Below are 27,303 nucleotides of genomic sequence, written 5' to 3' on the forward strand. Positions count from 1 at the left end.
GTATAAGTGTAAGAGGTTACAAGCACAAACTTAATTGAGATTTACTTGAGCCTTCTGTTTACATTATTAGCCTATCTACTGTGGCTAAGCAGACTTTTGCCAAAAGGACAATAATTCATTTGTTGTGGGTTTATCCACTTTAATGCACTTTATTTTTTTTTGGAATGCATGTTTTGTTTGAAAGCCTAATATAAATGAAAAACTGTGCTTTTTTTGAAAAGCAAAGTTTACTGGAATATTAAAAAAATGTCAATATTCAATAAAAAATTACTTTATTTGAAAAACATGTCTAAACATTTATTCTAGGCTATTTATGCAATATACATTTTTTGGGAAAAACTGCATTCATTATTCGGTATTCAGTATTCGGCCTTCGGCCAAGCGCTTAAATTTTATTCGGTTTCGGCTTCGGCCACAAATTTTCATTTCGGTGCATCCCTATTTATTAGATTAGATAGTACTTTATTTATTCTGTCACGAGAGTTCCTTCAGGAAAATTATTAGTTTATTAATTATTATTATTATTATTATTAGTAGTAGTAGTAGTAGTAGTGGTAGTGGTAGTAGTAGTAGTAGTAATATTTATTATTAACTTTGACAGCCCTAGTAAAAAAAAGTATTCCGAAAGGCAAAATATATTTAAAAGTTTTCATGTGAGTTTTTTTTATGTAATGCCTTAGTTTTGGGATTAATTTAGTGCTATATTCATTCCATGTTTAGTGTTATGCTAATTTGCAGTGGCTGAAGCTGAGTTATGTCACTTACCTTGTCAACTGTGCTTTTTTTGTTGACGCGTCAATGTCAATCACAGGTTTTTGAGCAGCATTCCAGTTATAGCTCATAGGCACATTAACAGAGTTAAACATGAGCACATGTCATTTACTGCGTGTATTTGTACAACTTGGTTCAAATAATTGTCAAAGTCAACAGGAGAGTGGTAATGCTTCTCTTGTATCATGCCAAAATCCAAGCAAACATGGCCCAACAGACGGTAGCCTTTTCAAGCGATTACGACTTAATTTCCCCCTCGAGACAGACGGTGTACAGAGCAGAATGCTTGTTGGAGGAGGACTCCCATCAGCTCTTCTCTTCTCAGCACACTCTCTCTGTGAACGGTCGGGTGTGGGGGGCATTTGGAGGGGGGTTGCTGCTACTTTAGTCAATTCTGGGGAGTGGTTCACGGGCCAAAAGACGTTTTTTGGTAGGGTGAACCACAGGACCTCCACTATACAGCTGCTATGTGTATCTACTATTATTGCATTTTGAATGCCTAAGAATGCACTGGTAGTCTGAGACTATCTCAAAGAAAAGTTGTAAGTGGATAAAAGTCCAAGACAATTAGGGGACTAATGATTCATTCATTTAATCAATCTATTGATTTATATTCCTAAGAATCAACTACATTGATCTGTGCTCGGCGAGTTGAATATCCAGAAGATATATATTGATCTAATTTCGTTTTAATAGGCAATCAATCAATTTTAGTAATAATAAAAAAAGTACTTTCATTAAAAACATTAAGGTTACTCAAGTCTGTCTGTGGCGTCATCAGTCTTTAAAACATAGACTTGTGGATACATACGATGGCCAAGAAAGGTCACAAAAAATGCAAATGCCACAAAACAGTAACATAAAGCCACAACACATCTTTAAGCTACAGCACGATTGTAAAAGCCACAACAAATGCCACAACACAATAACATAAAGCCACAACACAACTTTCAGCTACAGCACGATTGTAAAAGCCACAACAAATTCCACAACACAATAACATAAAGCCACAGCACAACTTAAAACCACACAGGACGTGACGGACACAACTTTCTCCTTCAGCCACTTTGTCCGTTGGCAAATTTGTCTGCTGTCACTTCCGTTGCGTCATGTTGTTGTGTTTTGGCTTATAGCTGTTGAGTTGTGACGCTATTTTTTTTGTTTTGTTACTTTTGTTTTTTTTGTGGCTTTAGCAATCGTGCTATAGCTGAAAGTTGTTGCTTTTGTATTTTTTGTGGCTTTAGCAATCGTGCTATAGCTGAAAGTTGTTGTGTTGTGGCGTTTGCATTTGTTGTGACTTTTTACGGCTACTATAGCTGTGTATTAGAATGAGAGTAGTACCAGGTCTCATCACTGCTCACTTAACCTCAAAAGATTTGGTTGCACTTGATTTCTCAGGTTAACCTACTGGTAAATTTAACCTGAAGAGATGCTGGTTACACTTTATTTTTGGTGTTAATATTGTATTATTTTTGTTGTTTCAAATCTACTATTAAAATGTTGGTTACTGTAGTATTAGCAGAATTGTCTTGAATGTTGAAAATGAGAGCAGAAAATGTTTCCTCTTGTTAATTCAACCTAAAGTGTTGGTTGCGCTTAATTCGAATACGATGTGACTGCATTGGCAATTAATTGTTGTTTACTTGCTTGTTTGTAGCCATAATTCCCTTATAAGGAATAACAATTATAGAAAACTTCACCTGCAGTGTCCAATATCCGGTAATCATTACACAATCTCACTGGTTGAATTTTTAGCTAAAAAGTTACTGAATCGATTTCAATTCACTAAATTGTTTCTGATCGTTTCGCTCTAAATAAAATAATATTGTCTCTGAATTGTATCATTAACATCAAATTGAATTGTTAAAATGAATCGTTACACCCCTAGTGAGATTTTATGAGAATTTTGGTCATTTGTTTTTGTAAACCTGAGGACAATAAGAAGGGGACTTGGCGGTTATTTGAATAAAGGAGTTAATTGGAGCGTTTACAGTATGTTTAAAATAGTTTTCATATTTGGTCAGAGCTTTATAGGAGGTACGAGATTCTCCAAAGGACCTCAGAAACTGAAGCCAATTTTCTTTGTCTGGGTAGAGTGCTTCTGGAGTCGAGGCGCAAGTCAAAGAAAATCACCGCAAGAGGCATCTTCACTGGAGGCCGGGTGGTGCGAGGCGTGGACTGGCAGTGGGAAGACCAGGATGGAGGCAACGGAAGAAGAGGAAAGGTAACTTGTGGGCCAAAAAGATAGGCGCATTACATTTCATTTCCATTTAAATTGTGAAGACAGCAAATATTGCTAGTGTTAGCGGCCACCTGTCCAAAGTGGTCACTTGCCAATCTCAGCCACAAAAATTTACTCCTGCAAAGAAAACTATTTTCATAAAACTTGCCTCCAGAGCTAGTGCCCACTTATTTTGCATCCTGAAATATTTTTTTTTATGCCGTATAGCAGCATCTAAGCTCAAAGTGTGCTACAACGATGCAAAATGTTGATTGATTGATTCTCACCCTTAAATTCCAGAGTTTAATTGTGCTTCGTTGCAGCTGTGCTGCGAATTTGCAGCGTGCTATGTGGTCCGCCAACTAGAGATGGCTGATATAGGCTAAATTTATTTTGTGATATAGATTACAGCCTGCTGCGTTAATGATATACATCACAATACATTAATTAGTATCGAAACGATAATAAAACTATTCAAAAAACGGGTAACAAAGACTCCTAATTTGGCTGCCTACGTGTTGTCATTTCCATATAATTATTTTCTCAAATATTAATCTACTTGCTAATTTTCTGTTAATATCTGGTTACTTTCTGTTTTAACATGGCTCTATCTACTCTCCTGTTAAAATGTAATAATCACTTTTTCTTCAGTTTTTTGGATATTTTACATAGTTTCGGGTGATACTCCAATACCAAGTAGTTACAGAGGCAGTATCGTTCATACCTATACTGGTACTGACATTTGAAATTTTCAAGGTTATTAAATCATTGCATTTTTGATCACAGTTCTAATCACACAGAAAGACAGCATGGTTGTGTAACAATATCAATTAGATATTTAAAATATGTCTTATTATTGGCTCTTATTTATACTCTTTTGGCTTTTGCCTTTTACTGCGCTCCGGTGTCCAGGGACTTACAGTGGGGCAAAAAAGTATTTAGTCAGCCACCGATTGTGCAAGTTCTCCCACTTAAAATGATGACAGAGGTCTGTAATTTTCATCATAGGTACAACTTCAATTGTGAGAGACAGAATGTAAAAAAAAAATCCAGGAATTCACATTGTAGGAATTTTAAAGAATTTATTTGTAAATTATGGTGGAAAATAAGTATTTGGTCAATAACAAAAAGTCAACTCAATACTTTGTAATATAACCTTTGTTGGCAATAACAGAGGTCAAACGATTATTATAGGTCTTTACCAAGTTTGCACACACAGTAGCTGGTATTTTGGCCCATTCCGCTATGCAGATCTTCTCGAGAGCAGTGATGTTTTGGGGCGGTCGCCGAGCAACACAGACTTTCTACTCCCCCAACAGATTTTCTATGGGGTTGAGGTCTGGAGACTGGCTTGGCCACTCCAGGACTTTCAAATGCTTCTTACGGAGCCACTCCTTTGTTGCCCAGGCGGTGTGTTTTGGATCATTGTCATGTTGTAAGACCCAGCCACGTTTCGTCTTCAAAGCTCTCACTGATGGAAGGAGGTTTTTGCTCAAAATCTCACGATACATTGGCCCATTCATTCTTTCTTTAACACGGATCAGTCGTCCTGTCCCCTTAGCAGAAAAACAGCCCCAAAGCATGACGTTTCCACCCCCATGCTTCACAGTAGTTATGGTGTTCTTGGGATGCAACTCAGCATTCTTCTTCCTCCAAACATGACGAGTTGACTTTATACCAAAAAGTTCTATTTTGGTTTCATCTGACCACATGACATACAGTACTCCCATTCCTCTGCTGTATCATCCATGTGTTCTCTGGCAAACTTCAGACCGGCCTGGACATGCACTGGCTTAAGCAGGGGGACACGTCTGGCACTACAGGATTTGATTCCCTGTCAGCGTAGTGTGTTACTGATGGTAACCTTTGTTACTTTGGTCCCGGCTCTCCGCAGGTCATTCACCAGGTCCCCCCGTGTGGTTCTGGGATTTTTGCTCACCGTTCTCATGATCATTTTGACCCCACGGGATGAGATCTTGTGTGGAGCCCCAGATCGGGGGAGATTATCAGTGGTCTTGTATGTCTTCCATTTCCCACAGTTGATTTTTTCACACCAAGCTGCTTGCCTATTGTAGATTCACTCTTCCCAGTCTGGTACAGGTCTACAATTCTTTTCCTGGTGTCCTTCGACCGCTCTTTGGTCTTGGCCATAGTGGAGTTTGGAGTCTGACTGTTTGAGGCTGTGGACAGGTATCTTCTATACAGATAACGAGTTCAAACAGGTTGCATTAATACAGATAACGAGTGGAGGACAGAAGAGCTTCTTAAAGAAGAAGTTACAGGTCTGTGAGAGCCAGAGATCTTCCTTGTTTGAAGTGACCAAATACTTATTTTCCACCATAATTTACAAAAAAAATTCTTTAAAATTCCTAAAATGTGAATTCCTGGATTTTTTTTCACATTCTGTCCCTCACAGTTGAAGTGTACCTATGATGAAAATTACAAATCTCTGTCATCATTTTAAGTGGGAGAATGTGCACAATCGGTGGCTGACTAAATACTTTTTTGCCCCACTGTATTTCCTTACTTTGTATACAACAACAAAAACGGCAATCTATTTTTTGGATACTAAAAATATTGATCTAGTCACTGTAGTATCGACCAAGCATTTACATTATACTTGGTATTGTTTATTTACATTCAAGAGCTCTCAATTGTTAGTGGTTAGCTTATCCTCCTACGGTGTGTAGTGCAGCATGTTTACGCATTCCTCGTCCTCCAATTATGATACTTGTAAGAAACTTAGTTATTTGCCGCGATAGAAGTGGCTTTGTACTGTAAAGCAATGGTCCTCAGCCGCCGGGCTGCGGCCCGATTAGTACCGGGCCCCAAAATAATTTTTCATTCATTTTTATTTAAAAAAAACAAAAACATTTTTTTTTTTGAATCAATATAAAAAACACAATATACACTTACAATTAGTGCACCAACCACAAAAACCTCCCTTTTTCATGACAAAGAAGGAAAAAAAAAATGTTGTGTTGCATATAATTTGCATACACAACTAGAATATATCATCAAACTGCATTATTGCGATATAACAATAGTATTAAAAACTATTGTCGGCCAAGTCTATATCAGTCATATCGTATGGGGGGAGTAAGGTGATGACAATTCTAAGTACCAACAGCCCGCTAGGGCCCGCACATAGCCCATTAATCTTTATGAACAAATTATTATGCATACACTAAACTAATATATGTTTTCATACTAATTAATCCAAACTAAAACAAAGCCACAAGTCATTTAATATTCAAATTTACAAAATTTAAATAACTCCCTTGGGCCCATCTTTAAAAATGGTTTCGTCCACACCAATGTTCCCTTTAAGGTGCATCCACAATTGCGCACTGCTTTCGTGCGTCAGGCTCGGTGCACCGAAAATCTATGCAGCTCACAATATCCAAATCCAACCTAATCTTTGAACAAAATAAACATTACAATTTATTCTGTACAGTTTTTGACAAGTGATCACAACAGATAAAACAATGACGACGTCAATCGAGACATTTTAAGGAGAAGGACGTTGTCTGATTCAACAATCATTTTATTGCGCAAAACTGACTACTGTCGCCTGTAACCACACCAAAACATCATCAGCGACAAAACCAATATCTAGCCAAACACTTCACTTTCTGTTGTAATTACACCAAAGCAAACACATTATATGTCGTATTGATGGCAACTGCTCTCTTTCATTTGTGTCAATGACGCACACACTTTGCTCTATGCTCGGCTCAGCGAGTGATGCGTTCACGGTCAGAAAATCAGTTGGAATATTCCAACACCACACACAAACTCTTTTAGGTTGTGAAAATGTGTCACGGTTCACGGTTCAATCAATGTTAATAAGAGCGTGTTGCTGTTTTGTAGGTTAACTTATAGCAGCAGAATTAAGAGTTAAATTCTGGATGCTATCTCTTATTTTGGCAAAATGAACAAGCATGGTACACCCACATTCTCAAATTACAATTGAGCTTATTCTAGTGTTGCGTATAAAGAATGTTCAATTATGGCTATAAATCATGAAATGCTGATCCGAGATGACATAAATGCTAATGAAAAACTCTGCAGTCATGTATATTACAGACAAAAGTTGTACACCGTAAAAAAAAGCAAATGTTATGGTGCAATTTTGAAATTAGTGCGCCGCATATGCTTGAAATGAGCAAAATACGTAAATATTGAATATTATTATAAATGTGCCCGTCACTATATTTACACATATACATACTTACAGCATGTACCGAATTTTTTGGACTATATGTCGCAGTTTTTTTCATAGTTTGGCCGGGGGTGCGACTTATACTCCGGAGTGACTTATGTGTGAAATTATTAACACATTACCGTAAAATATCAAATAATATTTATCTCATTCGCGGAAGAGACAAAGAAAATGTCAGCAATTGTCACACACACGTCCGCAATCGTCACATACATGTCAACCAATAAGAATTCGGCGGGGTAGGGTAATGGCAGATGTGCATTGTGGGTCATGGAATGCTAACTGCTATATGCTAATGTCGTAGCTATTAAAATGGATCATTTTATCGTTGGCGGTAACTTATAAAAAATGAGACTGGCTGAACAAAAATGGCACAGAAAAGGAGATCATGTACTGCAGATTACAAAATATCAAATAATATTATTTATCTAATTCGCGGAAGAGACTAAGAAAATGTCGGCACTCGTCACACACACATCAGCAATCGTCACAACCACGTCAACCAATAAGAATTCGGCGGGGGAGGGTAATGGCAGAAGTGCATTGTGGGTCATGGAATGCTAACTGCTACTGTATATGCTATATGCTACTGCCATAGCTATTAAATTGGATCATTTCATTGTTGGCGGTAATTTATAAAAACTGAGAAGGGCTAAACAAAAATGTCAACAAAAAGGAGATCATGTACTGCAGATTACAAGCTGGTGCAGCAGAAAACGACAAGAGGAAGGGGCGCATACCTTTCGAGTTGGCAGAGTTGTTTAGAAGCCACATCGAGGAAGAATATTTCAATGGATTTATCGATTAGGAGTGACAGATTGTTTGGTAAACGTATCGCACGTTCTATATGTTATAGTTTTTTGAATGACTCTTACCACAATATTTTACGTTAACATACCAGGCACCTTCTCCATTGGTTATTTATGCGTCATATAGCGTACACTTATTTAGCCTGTTGTTCACTTTTCTTTATTTATTTTAAATTGCCTTTCAAATGTATATTCTTGGGGTTGGATTTTATCAAATAAATCTCCCCTAAAAATGCGACTTATACTCCAGTGCGACGTATACTGTATATGTTTTTTTCCTTCTTTATTATGCCTTTTCGGCCGGTGCGACGTATACTCCGGAGCGATTTATAATTCGAAAACTACGGTATATACAGCATTTATTTAAGGTGTGTAGAGGTTTTAGGGGTGTTTAAGGCAGAATAGAGCGACTCCCTTTGGCTTCTGTATAAGCTGATTTTGATCGCATTTAGGTGGCAGAGGGGTTAGTGCGTCTGCCTCACAATACGAAGTTCCTGCAGTTCTGGGTTCAAATCCAGGCTCGGGATCTTTCTGTGTGGAGTTTGCATGTTCTCCCCGTGAATGCGTGGGTTCCCTCCGGGTACTCCGGCTTCCTCCCACTTCCAAAGACATGCACCTGGGGATAGGTTGATTGGCAACACTAAATGGTCCCTAGTGTGTGAATGTGAGTGTGAATGTTGTCTGTCTATCTGTGTTGGCCCTGTGATGAGGTGGCGACTTGTCCAGGGTGTACCCCGCCTTCCGCCCGATTGTAGCTGAGATAGGCGCCAGCGCCCCCCGCCTCCCCGAAAGGGAATAAGCGGTAGAAAATGGATGGATGGATGGATGGATTATTTATTATTCAGAATGCTTAAAAAAAGAAAAACATCCGTGTTCTTGTCTTACCTAATGGTTGTGAATGATAGGCAAAATTCCCCCAAGTTTGATCCTTTAATAAATAACAGCAATTAACGATGACTTCGTATGGAGGTTTGTGGGTTGTGCCGTACATACACTTGTGTCCTCATACACGTTCCGCACCTATGAGCACTCTCCCTCATTTGTTCTCAAACCTCCAACGTATCAGGAAGTAGCAGCTCTCTACTCTCAATTAATATTAATTATTACTTAACCGGTCTTTGCTTGTGCTCACTAATCCATCGCTTCCCGTAGTATCCAGCTTCAACGTGTCATTTCGTCATGGCAACCTGTGTCTTGTGGCCACTTTGCCAAGTGGTCACTTTTGCTGTTTCCTTTGAGTAGTCGCTGTAGACAGGTTTCACTGTAATAACTTTGTATTTTTTCTCGTTCTATGATTACTATCACACTTCTTTTTTCTGTTGTGTAAAGCCTGATTAAATATCCAAGGAAAAAAGAAATGTGTATATTTCAGATGTAAAAAAAAAAAATCAATATGACTTGATATGTAATGTCACATGACACTTGGGTTTTGTACGAATTAAAAAAAAGGTTTGGTTAGTGCATGTACCTCACAATACGAAGGTCCTGAGTTCAATCCTTGGGATCCTTCTGTGTGGAGTTTGCATGTTCTCCCCGTGACTGCGTGTGTTCCCTCCGGGTACTCCGGCTTCCTCCCAACTCCAAAGACATGCACCTGGGGACAGGTTGATAGGTAACACTAAATTGGCCCTAGTGTGTGAATGTGAGTGGGAATGTTGTTTGTCTATCTGTGTTGGCCCTGCGATGAGGTGGCGACTTGTCCAGGGTGTAACCCGCTTTCCGCCTGATTGCAGCTGAGATAGGCTCCAGCACCCTCCACGACCCCAAAAGGGACAAGCGGTAGAAAATGGATGGATGCTAAAATGTGCTATTACCTCAGGGAGTTTGTAATCCCTTACCAATGTTGCACATCTATTTTTTCTCCAGTTATAAAACATCATTATAAAGTCACCTAATTGACAGATAAGCTGGCTTTTGTTGTCCAGCATCACACTGTGTTTTCTGACTACGCTTCAGACCCGATCATATTTTAAGAACCTCTCTTGGCAAATTAAAATTTCATTTTGCCATGTTATTTAATGGCATTTCTTATGACTATTTTATGGTGCTGGCAGCAGTATATGCGCCACAAAAACATTATGCTAGTCCAGCTGCTTAGATATGCTGTTAGTTTAGCGGGAATGTTAACTGGGGCCATTAATCAATTACCTCTGGAAGGGTCTAGAAAGTAAATATGTTTACTTGGGGCACATATTTTAATGAATAAATTATCTAATCCCCAAGTGGAGGAGTTCAAGTACCTAGGAGTCTTGTTCACGAGTGAGGGAAGAGTGGATCGTGAGATCGACAGGCGGATCGGTGCGGCGTCTTCAGTAATGCGGACGTTGTACCGATCCGTTGTGGTGAAGAAGGAGCTGAGCCGGAAGGCAAAGCTCTCAATTTACCGGTCGATCTACGTTCCCATCCTCACCTATGGTCATGAGCTTTGGGTCATGACCGAAAGGATAAGATCACGGGTACAAGCGGCCGAAATGAGTTTCCTCCGCCGTGTGGCGGGGCTCTCCCTTAGAGATAGGGTGAGAAGCTCTGTCATCCGGGAGGAACTCAAAGTAAAGCCGCTGCTCCTCCACATCGAGAGGAGCCAGGTGAGGTGGTTCGGGCATCTGGTCAGGACGCCTCCCGAGGGAGGTGTTTAGGGCACGTCCAACCGGTAGGAGACCTCGGGGAAGACCCAGGACACGTTGGGAAGACTATGTCTCCCGGCTGGCCTGGGAACGCCTCGGGATCCCCCGGGAAGAGCTAGACGAAGTGGTTGGGGAGAGGGAAGTCTGGGCTTCCCTGCTTAGGCTGCTGCCCCCGCGACCCGACCTCGGATAAGCGGAAGAAGGTGGATGGATGGATGGATGGAAATTATCTAATTGTTGTGATGTTCATTTCGTGGCACATTCTCAATATTGTATGCGATCAAGCAATTGAATGCCAACCTTACTCTTGGCTTCTTTTGTTACTTTCACCTACCTGACATTGACCTTTTATCATGCAATATACTCACATTTATTTAGAGGCTACTCCATAGTTAACTCTTTTTAATTGTTCTTCTTCTTCCTCAACAGGTGACTGAGATACAAGACTGGAGCGCAGCCAGCCCCCACAGTGCTGCCTACGTTCTGTGGGACAATGGGGCCAAGAACCTGTACCGGGTTGGCTTTGAGGGAATGGTGAGCTTACATCCAGTCTCACATGCACACACATACGGCATCCTGCAATACTTCAGCTGTCAGGTGGCCTTTGTGTTTGGTTGCAGGGTGGAGACTCTCCTTTATTATTGTATTTTTTTTGCTACCAGGCCTTTGTGAGAGCCACATAGCCAGCAAGGCTTGGGCCACCATTTTACAAGCAGCTGGAGGTGGAAACTATTTGCATAATAAAGGCAATCTGCTTTTTAAGGGGGATAGAGTATGAACGTGGGGGTCAATTTCTCGACGAAAGGGTGGTGTTGCGGGCTGCGCCGGCACACGCGTCTCAGTGGTCAAAACACGCTTCTCCTCATTGGTGAAATTTTCTTTTTTATTGAAAGAGGCCTGGCAGATTTTCTTCGGGTAACGTAACAGATTTGGCTTTTGTTATTCAAATGCAGTGGAACTTCTGCGGTTGAAGGGGAGGGGGGTGGTTTTGCTGAGGGGGTATTTAATTACCATTCTTAATGGTCATCCTCGTGTAAAAATAACTGCTATTCATTGTAAGACATAGAAAAGGACTCCTACAGAGGAAATGCACTTTTTAAAATTTATTTTGGCCATCATTCACAACAATCCCAATGAAGGCAAGAAGACAAAAGTATTTTTTTTGCATTCTAATTTGTAAAAATCAATCAATGACTATTTATACAACCCTAAATCACAAGTGTCTCAAAGGGCTGCACAAGCCACAACGACATCCTCGGTTCAGATCCCATATAAAGGCAAGGAAAAACTCACAACCCAGTGGGATGTCAATGTGAATGACTATGAGAAACCTTGGAGAGGACCCCAGATGTGGGTGGAAACCCGCCCCCAACCCTCGAAAAGGGGAGACTGGATGCAATGGATGTCGAGACTGGCAATGCAGCAAATCTAAATTACTTTAAAAACACAACCAAAAACCATCAACAATACTTCATTCAATTAATGTTCAGTAACCTGTATATTAACTAAGTTGTAGTGACATTGTTATTGTAAGAGCGAACAGTAAGGAACTCTTTTTTTTTTTTTTAGCGTAGTAACACAACGTGTTGGGACGGCATACAAAGGCATTTGCCGTAAGCTGGCTACGGAAAGAGATAAGCTTTGCTTTTGCGTCAGCATCTGAATGGCCTTTGAGTTTGTAATTCACAACACAATGCGATAGGACATCAATCTGTACTGACTTAAAAACATGAATAATCATATTAAAGTATCTGCGAAGTATTAGCCCACATTTCATGTTTTGTTTGTACACCGCTTTTGGACAGCAAATGTACTGTAGTTGTAATAACAAGCATGACGTGCTGCATGTATCATGATCAATATCAAAGTCACTAACTTGATGGACAGTTGTCTGTTTGGCTCAGCTGGCCAGGTAAGTTTTTTCAAGTTGACTTTGTGTACACGCTATATACAGTCATGGTCAAAAGTTTACATACACTTGTAAAGAACATAATGTCATGGCTGTCTTGAGTTTCCAATAATTTCTACAACTCTTTTTTTGTGATAGAGTGATTGGAGCACATACTTGTTTGTCATAAAAAATATTCATGAAGTTTGGTTCTTTTATTAATTTATTATGGGTTTACGGAAAATGTGACCAAATCTGCTGGGTCAAAAGTATACATACATACAGCAATGCTAGTATTTGGTTACATGTCCCCTGTCAAGTTTCACTGCAATAAGGCGCTTTTGGTAGCCATCCACAAGCTTCTGGTTGAATTTTGACCACTCCTCTTGACAAATATGGTGCAGTTCAGCTAAATTTTTTTTTTTTTTTTGACATTGACTTTTTTCTTCAGCATTTTGTATGTCCACATAGAATAGAATGGAGTTTATTGTCATTATATTTGCATATAACGAGATTGAGGACTCCAACTTAAGGTGCGGTAGTGGGAACAAATATGGGCTCAAGAGGTAATAAAGGAAAAACTAACAATTTAAATAAACAGAGTACTCTCTAATAAAAAATAATAAGCAATTCTGTACAATATACAAAACACTATAGAAATACAAAATACTGTACAATATACAGAACAAGAGTACACCTGGCTTGACTCCCAAGTTCCACATTTATGCCCTCAAGCAACATCACTTTCTCAGCTTTTGTCTGCTCCAATGTGTCACCCTCTGTTCGTGCTCACTTCTATAATCAGCAGTTCATCTAATATATATTTAGGATGAAAAAAAGGTTGTGAATCCTCATTTGTTAAAAAATGTGTTGTCTTCGTTGTCTATTACCAAGTCGGCCGTGATTCCAACACACTTGTGTTTGTTTCCGGAAGTAGGAACTAGGGCTGTATGATCAATCAAACTCGAATCGACATCAAGGTTTTTTATTAATGCGGTAAAAACCCCAAGAGTTTTTTTCCTCCGCCGTCACCAGCGTTTGACTGACCGACATGTTTCCCAATCAGAATTGTTGAGCCTTGCGTATGTTTGACTCTCCCATCATACAGAAAGAAAGACATCTGACTTTGTGCATCGCTTTCTGTACTTGAGCGCGTTTGTTTAACAGTGGAATTAAGTGAACAGCGGGACCCTTCTTGTCAGTCATTCACAATCTTTGTCTCGGCGGAGAGGAGAGCGGGCCGTGGCCAATACGTTCACAGTACAGAGATCATCACTACTCGCCAATGAGAAGTGCCGCAAAGTAACACCAATCAGAAAGAAAAACATAAGATTACAAAGCCAAAGATCCTGTTGTGGGAATATTTCAGCTTTATATAGGATGAGCGATATGAACCCATACACACGGACGAACAAACGAAAATGCAAAAAACAAATAGACAACGTCCGACTTAATTTTTCCAACTTGTAAAAAAAAAAGCACTTTAAAGAGGAACTGCACTTTTTTGTTTTTTACCTATAGTTCACAATCATTATGAAAGACATGATGACGGAGGGATTTTTTTTTTGCATTCTAATTATTAAATCAATTTGATCAAAAGTTTGCTTCCGTTGGAGCAGAAGGGAGCCGTTCAATTCGGCCTATAGAGCCCCTAATACATCCAAACACCTCCATTCAGGTTTCATATATACAGTATACATGATGTAAGTATATATGTAATGTAGTAACGGGCACTTTTATAATAACATTCATGTATTTTGATAATTTTAAGCATACGCGTTGCATTAATTTCAAAAACGCATTACAGCGTTTGCTTTTTTTTTTTTTTTGTCACTGATTCTTACTCACTGCAGACTTCATGAGAGCCAAAAAACATAATACATCACTTACTGTGCACAGTCTGCTGTTATTAGGATGCCAACTGCTGGGATGTTCATACATTCACATTTAGATGTTTCAAACAAGCACTTTTTTGTGTCGTTCTCGCCAGTTTGAGGTCTTAAATGGCGCTCAAAGTGTCCCGACTTGTCGGATCATCTCCTCATCCATTTGCTTTCCAGATGAGATGCATGATTTATGATCTACAATAAACTTACGAGGAGCAGGGAAGCAAAGAAACTGCAGACCACTTGATGATGTAAATGTAGGGACAACCGGAAGTACATACGTCGCCGCTATAAAAAGTTTGTGTGCGTTAGCGCTAATAATAACCATATCTTTACTATTTGGTTAATATTCAATTCACAAAATGTTAATTGAGTATTGTTGGCACTTTTTGAATGTTTTTTTATCGGATTATATGGGCAAAATAGTGGAGTTCCTATTAACTCTGCTGTAACCGAACTTTTATTTAGAATAGAATAGAATAGAAAGTACTTTATTGATCCCTGGGGGAAATTCAGCATTATTTAAGTTTATTTAACATTTAGAATGCATTAAATAAAATCCTTCCTTCATCATTTCTTTCATAATGATTGTGAACGATAGGAAAAATTCCCCCAAAAAGGGCTGTACCCGTTTAACATGTTAATTTTTTTTATTAAGGTTATAAAATTTAGTCCATTTGATTTTGTTTGTGTATTTATTTAGGATAACAAAGTTATTTTACCTTCCAATTACAGTACAATGGTAAACTAAACAATCCTACAGTAATTATAAATAAAGTTTATTACATCATATTAAATGTTTATTTGTATTATTATTATATATTATGATTACATTTCCTTATCACTATATAGTTTTATTGATTATTTATTCAGTTTAAGAACATGACAACAAGCTAACCCAACAAGGGACTCCTTCCAGTAGCTCCACCCATTCGGCAGATGACTTTATGAAGTTCTTTAATAAGAAAATTGAACTTATTAGAAAGGAGATTAAAGACAATGCGTCCCAGCTACAACGGGGTTATAGTAACACAGATACGATTGTATATACGGCGGATACTGCAAATATCCAAAATAGTTTCTCTCGTTTTGATGAAATAACATTAGAAGGATTGTTACAACGTGTAAATGGAATAAAACAAACAACATGTTTACTTGACCCACTTCCTGGGAAACTTATCAAGGAGCTTTTTGTATTATTAGGTCCATCAGTGCTAAATATTATAAACTTATCACTTTCCTCGGGCACTGTTCCCGTTGCATTCAAAAAAGCGGTTATTCATCCTCTCCTTAAAAGACCTAACCTCGATCCAGACCTCATGGTAAACTACCGACCGGTGTCTCACCTTCCCTTTATTTCGAAAATCCTCGAAAAAATTGTTGCAGAGCAGCTAAATGAGCACTTAGCGTTTAACAATCTATGTGAAACCTTTCAATCCGGTTTCAGGGCAAATCACTCGACTGAGACAGCCCTCGCAAAACTGACTAATGATCTATTACTAACGATGGACTCTGATGCGTCATCTATGTTGCTGCTCCTCGATCTTAGCGCTGCTTTCGATACCGTCGATCATAATATTTTATTAGAACGTATCAAAATACGAATTGGTATTTCAGACTCAGCCCTGTCATGGTTTAACTCTTATCTTACTGATAGGATGCAGTGCGTCTCCTATAACAGTGTGACCTCGGACTATGTTAAGGTAACGTGTGGAGTTCCCCAGGGTTCGGTCCTTGGCCCTGTACTCTTCAGCATCTACATGCTGCCGCTAGGTGACATCATACGCAAATACGGTATTAGCTTTCACTGTTATGCTGATGACACCCAACTCTACATGCCCTTAAAGCTGACCAACACGCCGGACTGTAGTCAGTTGGAAGCGTGTCTTAATGAAATTAAACAATGGATGTCCGCTAACTTTTTGCAACTTAATGCCAAAAAAACGGAAATGCTGATTATCGGTCCTGCTAGACACCGACCTCTATTTAATAATACAACTTTAACATTTGACAACCAAATAATAAAACAAGGTGACTCTGTAAAAAATCTGGGTATTATCTTCGACCCAACTCTCTCCTTTGAGTCACACATTAAAAGCGTTACTAAAACGGCCTTCTTTCATCTCCGTAATATCGCTAAAATTCGCTCCATTTTGTCCACTAAAGACGCCGAGATCATTATCCATGCGTTTGTTACGTCTCGTCTCGATTACTGTAACGTATTATTTTCGGGTCTCCCCATGTCTAGCATTAAAAGATTACAGTTGGTACAAAATGCGGCTGCTAGACTTTTGACAAGAACAAGAAAGTTTGATCATATTACGCCTGTACCGGCTCACCTGCACTGGCTTCCTGTGCACTTAAGATGTGACTTTAAGGTTTTACTACTTACGTATAAAATACTACACGGTCTAGCTCCAGCCTATCTTGCCGATTGTATTGTACCGTATGTCCCGGCAAGAAATCTGCGTTCAAAAGACTCCGGCTTATTAGTGATTCCTAGAGCTCAAAAAAAGTCTGCGGGCTATAGAGCGTTTTCATTTCGGGCTCCAGTACTCTGGAATGCCCTCCCGGTAACAGTTCGAGATGCTACCTCAGTAGAAGCATTTAAGTCTCATCTTAAAACTCATCTGTATACTCTAGCCTTTAAATAGACCTCCTTTTTAGACCAGTTGATCTGCCGCTTCTTTTCTTTCTCCTATGTCCCCCCCTCCCTTGTGGAGGGGGTCCGGTCCGATGACCATGGATGAAGTACTGACTGTCCAGAGTCGAGACCCAGGATGGACCGCTCGTCGGGACCCAGGATGGACCGCTCGCCTGTATCGGTTGGGGACATCTCTACGCTGCTGATCCGCTTGAGATGGTTTCCTGTGGACGGGACTCTCACTGCTGTCTTGGAGCCACTATGGATTGAACTTTCACAGTATCATGTTGGACCCGCTCGACATCCATTGCTTTCGGTCCCCTAGAGGGGGGGGGTTGCCCACATCTGAGGTCCTCTCCAAGGTTTCTCATAGTCAGCATTGTCGCTGGCGTCCCACTGAATGTGAATTCTCCCTGCCCACTGGGTGTGAGTTTTCCTTGCCCTTTTGTGGGTTCTTCCGAGGATGTTGTAGTCGTAATGATTTGTGCAGTCCTTTGAGACATTTGTGATTTGGGGCTATATAAATAAACATTGATTGATTGATCGATTGATGTAGACAGGCTTTAAAAAGTATTTCGCTATAAAACCAAATATTTTTATAAGTCAAATATTGCATATTGTTTTAACATGTGGCACCTTGAGACAAGAATATGTTGGCAGTCTAAAGGTAACATGTCTTTCTTCACTTGGTATTTTCGCATTTTTATGCATAAAATATAAAAATCGGCCATCGAATTACAATAATAATTTTGGAGATGAAAATCACAATTAGTTATTTTTTTTAATTGTGCATCCATAGGAGGAGCACACATTTGTTGCTGGAGATCGGAAGTGCGCTCTTATGGAAACGGAAATAAATGCGCCGAGGAAAGAAGTTCCAGTAATGCAAAATATTACCAAAATACGTTAAATATTGAATCCTTTCTTATGAACGTGTCAGTTACTACATTTTATATATACATATATACTTTGAGTGTATATAAAACATTGATGGATGGTTTTGAAGTTGTTTTAGAGGACATTAGCCACATTTGGAAGTATTTATAATCATCTTTAAGATTCTAAAAAGAAGACGTATGTGCTGGTCACTCATTAGGATTGTGCTCTTTTTTGTCAAAGTAAAAATTGTTGAACCTCACAGGTCTTCCAATTTAAAGGCAAGGTTGGAATATTTTCTGTGTTTAAATACAGTGGGGTCCAAAGTGTGGCCCAGGGCCACTTTTGTCCCTTCAGTTTATTTTGTTATTGAAATGTATTAAAATTTTACAGTAATTTACTTTGCACAATGCCACTTATAACACAAAGCTAAGATATATATGAATGTTTTTTTTCCCCCAGTTGGCCTAGCATATAATGTTTACACATACATTGGATTAGTAACTTATAGCATTTTTAATGCCGAAAATGCATCAAAAGGGCCCCTCTGCATCATTAAATTTTCCTGTGTGCAGCCTACGCTGGGAAAAGTTTGTCCAGCTTTTGCATATTTCGTACACAATCACAAGCTTGATGCAGCAAGACAAAGGAATGTTTTGTCCGCCTCCCTTGAACTCTGCCACACATGTGATGTGACATGCCGTCTTGCAATGTAATGTCTCATTGCCCTGATATTGTCTGTGATATTATCTGGTTTTCCGAAAGAACAAAAACAAAACATATACTGGCGCTGCATCTAAAGTGTCTGCAATGTTTTTGTTTTTATTATTTATGGATGTGCCCTTTTCTGTGACGGAATTACCTCAGGCCACTGACTGACCTCTCTGCTTCTCGTCTATCACAGTCGGATCTGAAATGCGTTCAGGATGCCAAAGGAGGGTCCTTTTACAGGGACCACTGTCCTGTGTTAGGTAAGTTGGACCATTATGGTCATTATTGGACCAATTGCTGGTGCAGCAAATTCGAGGGCAGATGGGGAATTTTCTGGTGTAGGAGACCACTAGATGGCAGCACCACCTTGTTTCCTGGCTACCATATCGACAAACTCTGCATTCCAAGAATGTATGGATTAATTTGTTCCCCCTTTATGCCATATTTGCTAAAATTGTATTCATGTAAGGTTTATGTTTATTTGGAACAATTAACCAAGATTAGACAATAATACAGCAGATATTTACAATGTTACACAAAGTTCAACATGTCCATAAAAGAGAAGGAAGACACAGATCTGATCTAATCCAGCCCGTGTTCCATATCTCAAATATTACGAATACTTTCGTTCACTTTCTGAATTCAATCAGTAGCATGGATATTTACATACAATATCTTTCCTTTTCAGACATGACGGCGATAAATTAATTTCTACAAAGTAGGACTAAATACAAATGGATTATTTTCATATCTAGAACATTAAAAAACCTGAGGCTGAGCTAATTAGAAGCCACGATACTGAACAGAGCTCTGCTAGGTTTTTATCTCATCTAGTGGGAAATACTACTGTAGTGTTGATATTTTTTGTTAATTTATGCTTCAAAATGCGTATATATATGTATATATATATATATATATATGTATATATATATATATGTATATATATATATATATATATATATATATATATATATAAGGTAGATTACCTCAATTTGGTCATTTGATTACAAGTTCGCCTGCTGAAAAAGTGTGTGTAAACCTCCATCCATCCATTTCCTACCGTTTGTCCCTTTTGGGGTCGCGAAAGGGTGCTGTAGCCTAAACTTATTGAATATTATTTAATATTAAGGTTAAACAGTCTTCCTTTGTTTAAGAGTAAATGTGTACATTATGTGTCCTAAATGTAACTTGTGTGGTTGGTTGATGATTGATTTGCGAGCTCATCGTAATCGTTTTCTTGCAGGTGAGCAGAATGGCAACAGAAACCCCGGTGGTCTTCAGATTGGAGACCTAGTCAACATCGATTTAGACCTCGAGATCGTCCAGTCACTCCAGCATGGCCATGGCGGCTGGACTGACGGCATGTTCGAGACTCTTACCACCACAGGCACGGTGTGTGGCATTGATGAAGATCACGACATTGTGGTTCAGTATCCCAGTGGGAACAGGTGAGTCTTGATCACGTAATCACTGCTGCCGAATTCACCCACTCACCTTGTGTGTATTCGTTTTGCTTCTTCGCAGGTGGACCTTCAACCCTGCTGTGCTGACAAAAGCCAATGTGGTGCGCAGCGGTGAAGTTGCTGCTGGGGCAGAGGGAGGCAGTTCCCAGTTCCTGGTGGGCGATCTGGTTCAGATTTGCTACGACATTGACCGCATCAAGCTGCTACAAAGAGGCCATGGAGAGTGGGCGGAGGCCATGTTGCCTGTAAGTCCACTCTTTGTTTTAATTCATACTCAGTCTGTCGGGGAAATTGTCCTTTTTTGACACTGAATTAATTAGAGACTGGCAGTTACAGTCTATGGTGCCCTCTTGCTTAAAGCGGCCACAAACAAAAAGAGTCTTGTCTATAGAGGCCACCAGTTAAATGTGGCCAGTGGACACTAATTTTGTATCCCAGAATAGCTTTTGTACTTTATTTAGTAGGGCTGCAATTATCGATTATATAGTTGGTTAGTTTGTAATCAAATAAAACACTTTCTAACCTCAATGCGACTTTTAGAGAAAACCGTTAAATAAAAGGCCTACTGAAATGAGATTTTCTTATTTAAACGGGGATAGCAAGTCCATTCTATGTGTCATACTTGATCATTTCGCAATATTGCCACATTTTTGCTGAAAGGATTTAGTAGAGAACATCCACGAGAAAGTTCGCAACTGGAGAAAAGCCCTGCCTCTACCGGAAGTCGCAGACGATGATGTCACATGTTGAGGGCTCCTCATATATTTACATTGATTTTAAGGGGAGCCTCCAACAAAAACAGCTATTCAGACCGAGAAAACGACAATTTCCCCATTAATTTGAGCGAGGATGAAAGATTCGTGTTTGAGAATATTGATAGTGACAGACTAAAAAAACACGATTGCAATCGCGTTGCATTGAGACGGATTCATATGTTTTTAGAGACATTTACTAGGATAATTCTGGGAAATCCCTTATCTTTCTATTGTGTTGGTAGTGTTTCAGTGAATTTAACTGTTCCTGATAGTCGGAATTGTACGTTTACGGCCGGGTGTAGACGCGCAGTGTCTCAGGGAAGTAGACGGCAGCTGTATGGACGGCACAAGCTCAGCTCATATCCGGTAAGAAGCGACTTTTTAACCACAATTTTCTCACCGAAACCTGCTGGTTGACATCCATGTCCGCTGTGATCCATACTAAAGTTTCACGTCCGTGAATTTTAAACAAAGAATCACCGTGTGTTTGTGTGGCTAAAGGCTAAAGCTTCCCAACTCCGTCTTTCTACTTTGACTTCTCCGATATTAATCGAACACATTGCAAAAGATTCAGCAATACAGATGTCCAAAATACTGTGTAATTGTGCCGTTAAAGCAGACGACTTTTAGCTGTGTGTGTACGCAGCGCTCATATTCATAACAGCCTGTGACGTCTATGGTACACGTCATCATTACGCAACGTTTTCAAGAAAAAAGTCCCGGGAAATTTAAAATTGCAATTTAGTAAACTAAAAAGGCCGTATTGGCATGTGTTGCAATGTTAATATTTCATCATTGATATATAAACTATCAGACTGCGTGGTGGGTAGTAGTGGGTTTCAGTAGGCCTTTAAGCAAGGTTTTTTCAACTTATCTTTCTTCTTTCTTCTTAGAAATGCACATAACCCTAAAATTGGACATTTAACACTGGAGAATCACCTTATATCACTTATTTACAAAAAAATAAATAAATAAATAAATAAAAAAAACAACTGCGTAGACAAACATGGATGGGTAATAGATAATAAGCAACCAAACCAAGTACAAAAATTCTGATTAAGTATGGTAAATTGAGTGACTATGTATTTAACAATTGAACACATTCATGATTAAAAAGGTATTTATTGGAGGAGGGGTTGGGGAACCACTGGAGGAATGGTGGAGTGTTTGATTTTTGGCTGGAGTGAGTGTAGTGTTTGAGCAGAAAATGCTGTATTGCTGTTCTGTTCTTGGGTGTTCCAATCCTCCAAATAGAGAGATAGGAAAGAGCTTTCATAGAGTCTTCCAAAAAGTGGTTCATAAAGTCAGGGAAAAAACCCAAAGTGCGTCGAAAGAAATGTCTCTTAAAAATATCACTTACAACGTCTTGTGGAATACAATCAGAACATGCTTGTGTCTGCAGCAATCACTTTGTAAAATTTGATTTGTTTAAGAAATTGTCTGTGAAGATATCAAGTTTAATTTTTTACAATGTTAGTGTTTGAGAGCAGAACTAAACGTATGAAGAGGACAAGAGATGGCATTAGTTTATGCACTTTTGTGGTTGCAATGCCCAATTATAACTACAAAGGCCTGGTTGTCCAAATAAAAATCATGTTAAGTCTGAGTAATGAATATTGTGATTGTTAGTCCAATCCCCCTTATTTTTGTTGTCAATTTTCATAACAGAAACTAAAAGTTTAGTTGTGGGCTCTGTACCGCGGATGTCGTTGTGGCTTGTGCAGCCCTTTGAGACAATTGTGATTTAGGGCTATATGAATAAACATTGTTTGATTGATTGATGGTTGTTGTGCAGGGAAGCCAAGTGCTTTATTCCACATGGTTGACCACATTATAACGTCATTGGTGCTATTTGTTAGCATAAAGAAAATATCCTTAGGAGTATTAATAAACTACATTAATAAATCTCTCATAGGCTCAACAGCATACCGTATACTAAATCTTGATATAACTAGCTAACATTGCTGAACAACAGATATCTATAGCTAAATAATGACACAAAATATGAACTTCATACCATAAAAACAATTACACACATGTAGATGACACTAAAATTTATAGCAGGAAATCAACTGCAAACAAATGTATCCTTTTTCTCATTTGCGTCACAATCACAGCAGCACGGCACTCATAATGTCAATCAAATACGTTTCTTATAAATGCACGATTAAGTCCAACTTTATCTTTCACCGATGAATGCTTAATTGGTGGACACCTCAGATTTAAAGACATGATGTGCCTCTAATCTTTTATTCTCTAAATCTGTGTGTGCCAAATGAAGTGAAGTTGTAGTGAGCAGTAACGGTGATGATAAATTATTTGAAACTTTAAAAAATATATTTTTCTTAACAGTGTAAAAATCCATTCCATCCCATTTTTTTATATTTTTCTTCATGATCTCTTATATTTTGCCTCCAAACCTTTCAAAGTACATCAAAATCTGCACTGATTCAAGTTAATAAAGTGTAGCCTAATGTGGCTTTAGACCATCGCCTGAAACCCTGAAATGCCTAGATGTGTCTTTAGCTCACGTGATTGCAACCCAGTTATAGCTCTATCAGCACTCCACCAGTCCTGCATGCAGCATTTTATTGTGACATTCAACCAGATTTATTTTGTTTATGTTTCGTACTTCCTGTCTCACTCTTCGCCATTTGTGCAAAATTGCTGCGGCTTTGCAACAGCATCCAGTAAAAATAGAGGCCTTGTGTACTTGCTGCTGAGGGCTCCAGAGCAATAGAGCTGCTGGAAGTTCACTATTGACTAGAGTGGAAACGTACAGTATCGGCATCGCACTCGCAACACAAATACACTGTGTGTAATGTGTCAGTTGTTGTTATTGTTTACTCTGTTTTTATGTTAAACTTGTTTCAATATAAATGGTTAAATGTTTTTCTACATAATGTTCAACTTGTGAGATTGTCATGGCAACCTATGTATTGTAGCTACCTGTCTGTAATGGCTACTTTTGCTGTATCCCTTGAGTCATTGCTAAAGACTGACATGTTTGATTTTGACTATGTAGCTTTTTTTTTATAAGGAACACCGTAAGTGGCTGATAAGTTGGCGGTCCTCTTCTTGTCTCCCTGTAATGTGGGACTATGCTGAAAATGGAATTTCAGTTCTTATATGTCTTGTACACGTTAAATAATGGACAATAAAGATCATCTTGAACCTTGAATTATACAGGTGAAATTCAAAACATTGGATTATTGTTTGAGTCAGCAATTTCATCAATTCAATCAAGCAATGTTTACTTATACAGCCCTAAATCACTAGTGTCTCAAAGGGCTGCACAAACCACCAGCACAATTCAACTTCAAATGTGAAATTAATGTGACATAAATTCATTACATAAAAAGTTGTATATGTCAAGATTTAATTTTTGATCAATTTGATGATCATAGTTGACAGTTTCTGAAAACACCAAATTTTCTGAAATTTTCAATTTGAGGTTCTTATCAGCTGGATCATCACAACTATACCAAAATAAGTCTTGAAATATCTTGAGTTGCATGTTTATTAGCCTAAGTCATATATTAGTTTCACTGTGGGAATGTAATTGAGGAAAAAACGAACCGTTGCATGATTTTCTAATGTTTTGAGTTTCACCTGTTGAAGACTCGGGAGTTAATTGAATTGGGATGTTTATCTGCGCATGCAAGCCGTCCTTCAAGCTCTTTGTTTTACTTCCAAGACGTGTGGTTATTTTTCTTTAAACAACTATGAACAGTATCTGTAACTTATGAAGAGTATTCACTGCTGTCACGCGTAATTAAAATAATGTTCGACCAATTCACTCCAAGATCTCACCCGTTGCTGCCATAATGGACCGAGCATCTCTGACTAATGAACTGGCCCCTACATGAATCTTGACAAACTCTAAAGCGTTAGAACTTTGAAGTAATCCGGATTAAGACATTATTATTATTATTTTTCACTAATTTGTTGTTAGCCTTCACGGTAAGGTTTATTCAGGTGTACTGGGGAGGAGGTTACGCCGGATGGTCGAGCCTCGGATTCGGCTGAAGCAGTGTGGTTTTCGTCCTGGTCGTGTAGATGTGGACTCTCGGCAGGGTTCTTGAGGGTGCATGGGAGTTTGCCCAACCAGTCTACATGTGCTTTGTGGACTTGGAGAAGGCATTCGACCGTGTCCCTCGGGAAGTCCTGTGGGGAGTGCTCAGAGAGTATAGGGTATCGGACTGTCTTATTGTGGCGGTCCGCTCCCTGTACGATCAGTGTCAGAGCTTGGTCCGCATTGCCGGCAGTAAATCGGACACATTTCCTGTGAGGGTTGGACTCCGCCAAAGCTGTCCTTTGTTACGGATTCTGTTTATAACTTTTATGGACAGAATTTCTAGGCGCAGTCAAGGCGTTGAGGGGTTCCGGTTTGTTGGCCGCGGGATTAGGTCTCTGCTTTTTGCAGATATTGTGGTCCTGATGGCTTCATCTGGCCGGGATCTTCAGCTCTCACTGGATCGGTTCGCAGCAGACTATGAAGCGACCAGGATGAGAATCAGCACCTCCAAGTCCGAGTCCATGGTTCTCGCCCGGAAAAGGGTGGAGTGCCATATCCGGGTTGGGGAGGAGAGCCTGCCCCAAGTGGAGGAGTTGAAGTACCGAGGAGTCTTGTTCATGAGTGGGGGAAAAGTGGATCGTGAGATCGACAGGTGGATCGGTGCGGCGTCTTCAGTAATGCGGACGCTGTATCAATCCGTTGTGGTGAAGAAGGAGCTGAGCCGGAAGGCATATCTCTCAATTTACCAGTCGATTTACGTTCCCATCCTCACCTATGGTCATAAGCTTTGGGTCATGACCGAAAGGACAAAATCACGGGTAGAAGCGGCTGAAATGAGTTTCCTCTGCCGTGAGGCGGGGCTCTCCCTTAGAGATAGGGTGAGAAGCTCTGCCATCCGGGAGGAACTCAAAGTAAAGCCGCTGCTCCTCCACATCGAGAGGAGCCAGATGAGGTGGTTCGGACATTTGGTCAGGATGCCACCCGAACGCCTGACTAGGGAGGTGTATAGGGCACGTCCAACCAATTGGAGGCCACAGGGAAGACCCAGGACACGTTGGGAAGACTATGTCTCCCGGCTGGCCTGGGAACGCCTCAGGATCCCCTGGGAAGAGCTAGACGAAGGGGCTGGGGAAAGGGAAGTCTGGGCTTCCCTGCTTAGGCTGCTGCCCCCGCGACCTGACTTCGGATAAGCGGAAGAAAATGGATGAATGGAAGGACTAGTTAGTTGTCCCTGTGGAGGCTCTGCTATAGAGATAATGGATCGCGTAGCAAGTTGAGATGTGTCTCTTTCTTTACATTCATTTTCAATCACTAAAATGGAATTGTTTTTTTTGTGTCATTTATCACTTTGTTTTTTTTGCTTCGAGCTTTGTCTTTCGGCTGTGAAGGACAGTTCTTCTCAGCTTATCCTTGTGCCTCTATTTTGACATGTTTTAACCTCTTTGTGTGTATATGAATATAGAACGTATACTGTACCCCTATGAAAACTTTTATTCTAATGAGTTTATGGCATGATTTATCAACAGACCCTTGGGAAGGTGGGCCGCGTGCAGCAGATCTACTCTGACAGTGACCTGAAGGTTGAGGTTTGTGGGACGTCGTGGACGTACAATCCCGCTGCCGTCACTAAGATCGCTCCCTCGGGGTCCGCTGTCAGCAACGCCTCGGGAGGTTTGCACCACCCCCACCGCTGCCTTCATGATGATGGCACACAATCCTATCATGATGTTTTTCTTCTTTCTGTTTTTCCCAGAGCGTCTGTCCCAGCTGCTGAAGAAGTTGTTTGAGACACAGGAGTCCGGTGACATCAACGAGGAGTTGGTCAAGGCTGCAGCCAATGGAGATCTGGCCAAGGTGGAGGACATTTTAAAGAGACCTGATGTTGATGTAAGTGCTTCATCAACCACCTGGCAGCACTCATCATTTTTGTCCAGGCTGCTTTAGAGTCTGCAAGTTAGCTTCTGCAAATTTGATACTTACGTAACAGGTTTGAAAATTTGTATTTGTCAGTAAAAGTCACTAAGCATTTTTATTACAGCTGACTTGTGCACTTTAATGTGAAGAGGCTTCGCTACGAGCCTCAGACCTTAGGTATGATTCCATCTCAAAGATTTAAATGTGGAAACAGCACTTTTCTTCAAGTATGCCAGAAATATTAGTCATCCCTTATTAGCCTTTCTGACTGTGGTTGGCAGGTGCGCGGGAGAAGCAGCTGGCTGCTGAAGGGCAAATGTTTGTGGCCTCCAAATTTGAGGCAAAACTCTTTCTCTCCCACTCAGAGGTGCAGGCATCGAATAAGACAAGCTGACTATCTGAGGCTGTGGTCTTTTTTTGGATTTTTTAATGTTGAGGCAAACACATGGCTATCGTTAAACTCACTAATATTGTTCAACACACATGCACTTTTTGATA

The 27,303-nt window shown here is 39.8% G+C and overlaps 1 protein-coding gene and 1 long non-coding RNA gene across 6 annotated transcripts in view; one reads left to right on the forward strand and one right to left on the reverse strand.

Annotated features, from left to right (window-relative positions):
- mib1 (MIB E3 ubiquitin protein ligase 1) overlaps positions 1 to 27,303 on the forward strand; it is a 117,353-nt gene that overhangs the window by 11,778 nt on the left and 78,272 nt on the right. For all 4 annotated transcript variants that reach the window (XM_061920566.1, XM_061920567.1, XM_061920568.1 and 1 more), the window contains exons 3-9: positions 2,866 to 2,995; positions 11,080 to 11,184; positions 18,849 to 18,915; positions 19,899 to 20,103; positions 20,180 to 20,363; positions 26,418 to 26,562; positions 26,645 to 26,778. In XM_061920566.1, the coding sequence (XP_061776550.1) occupies positions 2,866 to 2,995; positions 11,080 to 11,184; positions 18,849 to 18,915; positions 19,899 to 20,103; positions 20,180 to 20,363; positions 26,418 to 26,562; positions 26,645 to 26,778 (970 nt within the window). The remainder of the gene's footprint in view (positions 1 to 2,865; positions 2,996 to 11,079; positions 11,185 to 18,848; positions 18,916 to 19,898; positions 20,104 to 20,179; positions 20,364 to 26,417; positions 26,563 to 26,644; positions 26,779 to 27,303) is intronic.
- LOC133568563 (uncharacterized) overlaps positions 24,189 to 27,303 on the reverse strand; it is a 32,844-nt gene continuing 29,729 nt past the window's right edge. For both annotated transcript variants that reach the window (XR_009809627.1, XR_009809626.1), the window contains one exon: positions 24,189 to 26,736. This is a non-coding gene — a long non-coding RNA (uncharacterized LOC133568563). The remainder of the gene's footprint in view (positions 26,737 to 27,303) is intronic.

The sequence above is a fragment of the Nerophis ophidion genome, linkage group LG14 (assembly GCF_033978795.1).
Source record: "Nerophis ophidion isolate RoL-2023_Sa linkage group LG14, RoL_Noph_v1.0, whole genome shotgun sequence".
Taxonomy (NCBI): domain Eukaryota; kingdom Metazoa; phylum Chordata; class Actinopteri; order Syngnathiformes; family Syngnathidae; genus Nerophis; species Nerophis ophidion.